The sequence below is a fragment of the Manacus vitellinus genome, unplaced genomic scaffold (assembly GCF_001715985.3).
Source record: "Manacus vitellinus isolate BGI_N305 unplaced genomic scaffold, ASM171598v3 scaffold_71_pilon, whole genome shotgun sequence".
NCBI classification, from domain to species: domain Eukaryota; kingdom Metazoa; phylum Chordata; class Aves; order Passeriformes; family Pipridae; genus Manacus; species Manacus vitellinus.
Genome location: NW_021940761.1, coordinates 2,030,724 through 2,039,442, shown reverse-complemented (window position 1 = coordinate 2,039,442; position 8,719 = coordinate 2,030,724). Strand labels below are relative to the sequence as shown.

Below are 8,719 nucleotides of genomic sequence, written 5' to 3'. Positions count from 1 at the left end.
CAAGAGAACAACGACCAGGTGTGGAAGTTCCAGCGTTACTTCCTGGTCCAGGAATACTGCAGTCGCCTGACTATCCCCTTCCCTTTTGTCATCTTTGCCTACATGTTCATGGTGATGAGGAAATGTTTCAAGTGCTGCTGTAAGAAGGAAAGCAAAGAGCCATCCATTTGTTGTGAGTTGGATTTGTCCTTATTGCCCAGAAGTCATCTCTGTGGCAGGTGCATTGCAGTTCCTCCTTGGCATTCTGTGCCTGATCCAGGCAGTTGGTCGTTTGCTGGGAAATTTCCAAGGGTACTGTAGACCTTGGAGGAGCTGGTTGTGCTGGAAAGGAGAAGCAACTCATTCATGTTGTCTGTCATAAGCAAACCCACTGTGTTGCTGAAAATCTCTTGGGTAAGATTCAAATCTTCAAGTCAGAGTTATCCAGTGCTTTCTTGTCCAAGCCATTTCGAGGTAGAATTACCTCCTGTGTAAATCAATGAAGACTTCAGATTCATCCTATCAGTTTAGGGCTGCCTGTGCTGCTTTCCAGCTCTGCAGGGTTGTGGTTTTGTGTTTCTTTTAATTTGTTCTGTTTGCTAGAGAGTGACAGAAAGAGAATGAAGAGTTTCCTGGCCCTCTGGATGTGACCAAATGGGCAAAGGACCTCAAAAATGTGGCGAGTCAGTCCTTTAGCTATTTCTCCCTCATTTCCTCTGCCAGAGGCACAGATAGGAATTGTTTTAACAAGCTTTTTCCCCCAAGAAATAGAGTGTTTTCTTTTTCCTTCATAAGTGCCATTCAGAAGCAGCTGGGAGAGGATAAGTTGAATTAATTGACAGGCTTATTCCCACCCATCAGCAACCTGCCTGTTCCCTGCAGCACAGGCTAGATTTGTTATTAGTTGAGGAGGAAGAGCCTGCTTTGGGATATGAAGTTCCTTAGCACTGACTAAATCATTTTGACTGCCCAAATCACTGGGTGGTTTCCTTGCAGGGGAGGTTGTTTGATGGCAGATATTTCTACTCAAAGGATGCGCAGTTGATGTTGCAGTTCTGAAAGCAAACGGAAGAGTTAATTAGAGCCAGAATGTCATCGGGGTTTTGCTGATGACAGGAGCTGAGACCTGCACGGAGAGAGCACATTAATGTCTAGGCTGCTGCCAAATCCTGCCTTCCCCACTTAACTCTTCTGGAAATGGTTGGGATTTGGGTGTTTGAATGCTTGTTGGTGTCTGGAAGAACAACTAGGGGCTGGGTGAGGTTGGAGGAAATGAAACTTCAGCCATTTTCCAGCTCTGGACTTCCTTTGTCTCCGTTAATTTTATTTTTGTATTAAAACCCATGTGGTTTGTGCTGTCCAAATGGACAGCTGGAGTACTATCCTGGAGGACTTTGCTGCCTCCAAGTGGGTTGCTCTGTGTCACTGTTGAATTTACAGCATAACCCGGAGATGCTTTTTAGAGAAGACAATGCTTCATCTTTTTGAAATATGAAAAGTTCAATGAAAAGTCATGATTCTTAACATATTTCAGTCTTAACATTCCAATTGGGATAGTGTGGAAACAAACGGAAAACTCAAATCCACATAGGAAGCTTCTGGAATGTCCTATACCTGTTGAAGGAGTGGTACCTGTGTTAACTAAGACTCCAAAAAAATCCAGAAAGACTTTTGGAGCTTGTTAAGTGTGGTGGTTTTCTTTTTTCTTTTCTTTTTTTTTTGTTTGTTTGTTTTTGCTTTTGTTTTGTTTTGTTGGTTTTTTGTTTGTTTGTTTGTTTTTTGTTTGTTTTTTGTTTAAACTCCATATTTTTTCTTTTTAGCCAACTCTGGTTGTCAGGAGTGAACAGGAGGGGAAGAGGGAAGTGGGGCTGTGAGTGCTCAGGATGTGGAGAAGGGAATCATCAACCTCTGAGTGCAAGCACTGACCCAGCCTTTTTGCATCTTAGCATCAGAGAGACAAATTTACCTTTTTTTTTTTTTTTTCTAATACACTTTCTCAGGCTCAAGAAATGAGGACAATGAAATTCTGGCATGGGAAGCTGTCATGAAGGAGAATTACCTTGTCAAAATCAATACCAAAGCAAATGATTCATCAGAAGAGTACGTCTGCCCTTCTTTGTCTTCCTTCTCTTAATTTTCTGTTGAATATTTCTAGTGAAGGCAAGTTTTCAGCAGCTCTAAATGTTTACAAACTAATGAGTAAGTAAATAAACTCAGTGTAAATGTGCTTTTTATTTTTAATTTTTGAAGTGAAATGGTGGCTTTTTTTATGTGCTGCAGAGAAGAAAATGTCTTCCTGTGGTGTTTTGAGATCTCATCGTGGAAAGCAGTGCTGCTGCTGACTATTCTTATAACATTAGAAGTTCAGGTTGGGTATTAGGAAGAATTTCTTCACTGAAAGGGTTGTCCAGCCCTGGCACAGCTGCCCAGAGCACTGGTGGAGTCCCCATCCCTGGGGGGATGTAAAAACCACGTGGATGTGGCACTTAGGGACATGGTCTGATGGTGGCCTTGTCAGTGCTGAGTTAAGGATTGAACTCGATGATCTTTTCCAACCTAAATAATTCTGTGATACAGTTAGCAGAGAATATTTAGCATTAGACCTGGAATATCAAACATTGCCACAGCATTAATCTGTATGGAGATCTGTGCTTAGTAGCATGAGTAGGAAAGACCTCTGGGGAGAGGAGGATGCTCTTTGGAATGATGGTATTGGAAGTCTGGGGTCTTGGACTGTGCTGGCGACTGCCAGCTCGTGACACACTATCTTTGGGATCTGTCTCAGTGTTTCAGAGTAATAGTCTAAGAGGAAAAAAAAAACCATAAAGCTAGAAAACAGAACAGTAACCTGCTCTGTGTGATGGCTTAACTTGGTTACTAACTTCCAGCAGCTTGAGTATTTCCCTAAATCAAATGGCAGAGAAGAGCTGATCAGAAAGGGCAAGACAGACCAGACTCTTCCGTGCCCCTGCACATGGACATTGCTGTCCACAGATAAGTGTTTAAGTTAAGACTACCCAGAGGTAACCCAGCATTGCATAAGAAACCAAGCAAATGCCCAAAAAGTAGCTTTTGTATTGGAAGCAGAAGTGTCTTGAGAAGGAAAATGGAACAGCATCCTATTAATAGTAGTTCATATTTTAGTTCATTTACTTGTCATAAAAGCAATGCCAATCACCTGCAGCTCCACCTCCTTGGGAGGATGGAGCACTGGGGGGGAGTGTGGTGGTTAGCAAAGATTTCTCTAATACCTGCACTCAACCTTTTCCTCTGTGTTCTCCTTCTGCTTTCAGGATGGTGCATCGATTTAGACAACTGGATGCAAAGGTACTTGTGCTTCAAATTGCTCTGGGAAGTGTGATTGTCTCTGGTAAAGCAGGTGATGGGCCACTGTTTTGCCAGTCTGGTTTGCCCTGGGAATGAGGATGGATTTAAGGAACACAGACATTAACTTCAAAGAATGAGTGTCGAAGCTTACTGCAAAGAATAACAAAAGAAGCAGTGGCTTATGAAAGGATACACTTGGCAATGCATCTAATCATGACTACAAAGAAAGTTTATAGTGATTAAGTAATTAAGTGTCCCCTTCCCAAACGTGTCTGTCAGATTTAGCTTCTAGTGCTGAAGACATGAAGTAATTAAGCATTGTAGAGCTACCAGTCTACTAGAGAGCACATCATTATCAGAATTGTCATACAGGTATAATTTTTATGACCGTGATACTGAAAAGACCTTCCCAAGGGGTATTTTCTGAGGCTTGACTGAATTGTGTATTTGACCTCTGAAGCAGGGAGTTGCTGTAGCATGCAGAACAGACTTTTTAGAAGTCCAAGAGGAAAAAGACCCACATAATAGTTCAAAATAAATCTTTTGATTGCTGTCAGATAATTTAGACTGCAAAATAATAGCTTGCATTCCAGACTGAAATGGAAATGGTGAGTGAGTCTGTGGCTAGTGATGCTCTTCTTGAAACTGAAAGGAGATGTGATAACCTTAGTTCTCTACTGAAAAGTAATATCCATATTGTGCTTCTGTTCTTGTTAACCAGCTGAAATACATCTGCATCAGGGCTCACTGCATTAATTGCCCTGATGAAGACTCTAATGGAAAGTGTCCTTTCAAGCACTGTTTTATTTAGTGTAATATTTGGAGAGGCAATTTCTTGTTACTCACATGACTCATGAGCATTGCTTTCTTTGAGCTAGATTGACTTCACATAAATAACCTTTTTTTTTCTTTTCTTTTTTTGTGGAGCTCTCTGATTTGAAAGGCCTTCTGAAAGAGATTTCTAGCAAAATCAAATGAATGCAGCTGAAATCCAAGAGCAGCTACCTGAGCAGAGTAAGCCCTCTTGAAATCCATTCTCTGGCTTGAATAAGTTCTATATGTGTCTGTAATGTCAAAGGGGTGTGTCTCTGGAAGAAGAGTTAGTATTATTTATTGATGCTTGTATTTGTATTGTCTAATATTGGAAAAGGAATATGAGCCAAATTCTCTTCCTCGTTTTTGTTTCTTTAAGCCCATCCAGTCCCACCCCCTGCCATGGGCAGGGACACCTTCCACCAGCCCAGGTTGCTCCGAGCCCTGTCCAACCTGGCCTTGGACACTTCCAGGGATGGGGCAACCACAGCTTCTCTGGGCAACCTGTGCCAGGGCCTCCCCACCCTGCCAGAGAAGATTGGCCTGTACAGGTGCTTTGCCTGCAGGTGTTTCTTTTGCTGTCACTTCTGATAATTAGTCTCTGCTTCTCCACCAAGACACCGTGTGCCAGATGGGTGCTGCAATGAGCTCTTTGAACCCGAGTGCTGCACAAGGCATCCAGTTATCAGAGCTGATGTCAGGAGGAGGAAAGCAAAGCACTGAGGTGGGCTGGGGGCTCTGCTCTGACGTTCCTTCTGTTGCTCACACAGGTACCAGTTCCTGAAGAGTGATTTCTCTGAGCTGGCAGTAACCACCAAGCAGGAGGGAACTGCTCTACCAGAGCGGCAGTGTCTTGGCAGGAGTCACTACGATTGTCTTGCTATTTTTACTTTTTTTGACAAAACAGCCCTCTGTGCTTGTTGCAAGGTGAGGGTAAAGCATGGGATGACTGTTTATGTACTTGCAGGACTCCCATGTTACCCAAACTCTCCTTTTTCTCATCTTCCCCCAAGTCCAGTGGCAGCAATTAGTCCTTGTCAGCTGCTGTTACAAAGCACTCCTAATTCTGAGAGTTCTGCGGCTGTTGCCAAAATCGCTTTGATTTTCCATGTCACTCAAAGGGGCCTGTTCTTGGGTTTCCTTTAGCCACTAATTGCTTGTCATAAGGAATCAATGTCCCTTCCCGTTCCTCTGTGTCATAACCAGATGTAGGTTGTTCTTTGCATGCTCTGTCTGTCAGACCTGCTGAGGTCTGCAATACTGATGTGCCAGAATACAGTGCATTTTAGCATCATCCCCCTGTGGAAAGCCTTTGGTCTAACCCTGTATCCACCTTTTGGGCTGTACATGAACACTGTGGAGTTCTCCCTGCTCTCCCTGGACTGTGCAGCAGTGTGGAAGCTCAGCTATTACAACCCTATATGGCAGAGACTTTTATTCATCTAGGAAATGTTTCCAAAGGCCTGGCTTGTTTCCTTAGTGGGAATTTGTATCTTGGGAGCCTTGCAATTCATTTGACTTTAGCAAGCATCTGTTTGCTGATGTTTGCATTTGGAGATGGAGAAGAGCTTGTGGGCCAGCTTTTGATATTGTGCTGCTTCATGTGGGGAGATGGCTCTTTGTGCTTTATGTCTAAAGGAGCAGCTGAATTTTGTCTCATTTTGTGCAGTATAGCTGGGTGCACAACGGACTCAAGGCACTTCAAATGGCATTTATTTTCCTGGCAAAGCATTGTATCCGTCTTCATTCCCAGTGTCTAGGAATCATAGAATTACAGAATGCCCAGAATTGGAGGCTATCCACAAGGACCATCCAGTCCAACTCCTGGCCCTGCCCAGGACACCCCAACAATCTCATCCTGTCCCTGGGAGTGTTGTCCAAACATTCCTTGAGCTCTGGTAGCTTTGGGGCTGTGCCCACTGTCCTGGGGAGACTGTTCAGTGCCCCACCACACTCTGGGGGAAGAATCTTTTCCTGAGATCCATCATAACCCTGCCCTGACACAGCTCCAGCCGTTCCCTTGGGTCCTGTCTCTGCTCACAGAGAGCAGAGATCAGAGCTGTCCCTCTGCTTCCCAGCGAGGAACCTGCAGACCCTGGTGAGGTCTGACCTCAGTCTCCTCTTCCCCAGGCTGAACAAGCCAGTTGGCCTCAACTGTTCCTCATACTGCTTCCTCTCTTGTCCTTTCCTCATCTTTCGGGCCCTTCTTTGGATGCTGTCTAATAGCTTTATATCCTTATGATATTTATATCCTCGTTGTATTATCAGAAAGGTTACTGCTCTTTCCTTCCTGCATCTCATGACCTAACTGTACTGTGCTGTGCATTACACAATCCTGAGGCAGACAGCACTACCAATAGAGGTGTTACTTCTTCCCATGTGATAATATCGGTGTTTTCCTGCTAAAAAGTTTCCAAAGGGCCAGGCTTTCATTGTCTCCCATGGCAGTTAGCGCCCATCATAAATTCTTGAGATAAGTTTCCTTTCTAGAAATTATTTTTCCCACATCAGTCGTATACCTTGGATGTGAAGATTGTGCTTTTAGTTCATTCCTTTCTTATATAAAACCTGCTGTGTATTTGCCCAGCTCAGCCCTGGGGCATCCCTGAGCAGGATGGAGTGTGGCCAGGCTGGCCCAGTGTGGTGGGAAGGGAAGCACTTCTCGGGGGAAACTGGGCAGGTTGCTCTCTCTCTAGGCAGCTCTCCAACTGCCCCTCCAGGACAGGCCGTGGGACTTGATAAGTGAAAGGGAGTCGTTAAATACTGTACATTGAAAAAGCTGCTAAATCGTGTATGCTCCCAGTTAACCCTGGATTTCTTAGTATGGACAAGTTTTTCCTTTGAAGTTCTAATTTTTAAGATTTTAATAAAGTAACACTTCAATAGAAAATAGTTAAAAAAGAACTAATGTAGAGTTATTTTAGACCAAAGTCATGTACACTTCTAATGTAATAAGAACCTTGCATTTTTGCTTAACTTGCTGAGAATTTTTTAACTTTTCCATAAGAGATATGCAAGTAAAGACAGACTGGAAAAAGAACTTCTGCAAGTAGATAGGATCCATCTCTTCAACTGACAAGTACGCAATCAGCATTGGACATTCAAGGTTGGGAAATAATTCATTGAAGATGAAAAGGATACATCATACAAAGGATTTTTATGGACCAGAAACAAAGGACTTACATAGCAAGGAGGCATAGAAAGGTGGGATTTAACATGAATGTGCAATGACCTTTGAAAATATAACATATAATTTTGCTTTTGTAATTCCGTGGGAAGCATTTATGGAGGATTATCCCCAATACTTCTCCAGTGCTGTCAATAAAAAGAAAAGCTGCTGAACATTGATCAACTTGTGTGTCGAGTGAGCTTCTCTAAATCCTCTTGGCCCTGGAATTAGTGAATGTGTGTTAATAAGAGTGTGCATATACAGGGATGCCTGTGGTCAGTTGTGTGTTTATTGCGAATTCAGACTGTTAGATGTGTATTAAATGTTTGTTTGCAGCCACTCTCAGTACTGTGTCCATGAAGGGATTAAGCAGTAGTGCCGATGGGTTTTCGCCCCAGAGGAAGCACCAGAGTTGTCTGTTTGAAGGAAAATGAAGTTAAGTTCAATCTTCTTACCGAAAGTGTATATAAAGTACATTAAACATCTCATTAAACTATGCATTGTAAAGTTTTATCTAGTTCTTTCCAACTGTCCCCTGGAAAAGTCTGAAATTATTGGCTGTTTAAGCAGATACGAGGTCTTAATGCAACTATAATCATTGTCTTTTTGAAGGTGAAGTACAATTTGGACAGTGCAAATTAACCATGTCTCTCTGCTGCTAACTTCAGAAGGCTCCAAGTATGTCAGATTGTTTAGACAAATAGTAACTTCTGTGCAGGGTAGGTGTGCTTTGCTTGTATTTTGTGTATTATATTAGCATTTATAAGAAGGTAGCTTTTGGTGAAGGAAAATGCTTAGTTCAAGAACAGCTTTGCGTTAATAAAAGTTTTGCTTTTCACTGGTCAGGCTGTGTAGTCGTGCATCTTCTACAAGTGCCTGTTGGGTTTTGAGTTATTATTACAGAGAAAAGTTTCTTCTGCTTTCTACAGGCCAGGATCCTGTTCAGACTACTCTTGTTTTTGCAGAGAGAAAGAAAAGAGGATGACCCTTTTGTGATGGTATTAGAAAAGGAGGAGAGACTGGCTCCGGGGACGTTGCTGCAGGAGCAGGTGCAAAGAGCGGTGCAGGCAGAGGTGAAGAACAGGGGCTGAGAATGAGAGAGAGGAGGGGCTTTCAGGGGGAAATGTGGAGAGGGATTGGAGGTATCACTTCCAAATTTTTGGCTAGAGTGGAATGTTTGTTTTTAAGATGTGTAAGAGAGAACTGTTTGCTTGACTTGCCAGAAGGCTGCAGCTGAGACCGTGAAGAGGGGAAGGTGGCAAGTTGGAGGGCAGAAAGAATATCTATGACTTTTCTGTTTTTATTACTGGTGCTGCCTGTCATGCAGGGCAGAAGAGGGGAGAGCTGTACTTTATTGGCCATTTACTAATCCTCTCTCTGGTACAGATAGGTGCTTTTTGAAATATCCTTATTTGCTTGGGTTGCTTTTGC

General features: G+C 43.0%; 1 protein-coding gene across 1 annotated transcript in view; it reads left to right on the top strand.

The window, feature by feature from the left end:
- The window catches only part of TRPM8 (transient receptor potential cation channel subfamily M member 8), a 33,324-nt gene extending 25,827 nt beyond the window's left edge, over positions 1 to 7,497 (top strand). The window contains exons 22-27 of the mRNA XM_029964425.1: positions 5 to 172; positions 1,980 to 2,079; positions 3,273 to 3,306; positions 4,234 to 4,320; positions 4,890 to 5,046; positions 7,127 to 7,497. Of these exons, the coding sequence (XP_029820285.1) occupies positions 5 to 172; positions 1,980 to 2,079; positions 3,273 to 3,306; positions 4,234 to 4,284 (353 nt within the window). The 3' untranslated portion in view covers positions 4,285 to 4,320; positions 4,890 to 5,046; positions 7,127 to 7,497. The remainder of the gene's footprint in view (positions 1 to 4; positions 173 to 1,979; positions 2,080 to 3,272; positions 3,307 to 4,233; positions 4,321 to 4,889; positions 5,047 to 7,126) is intronic.
- The last annotated feature ends 1,222 nt before the right edge of the window (positions 7,498 to 8,719 follow it).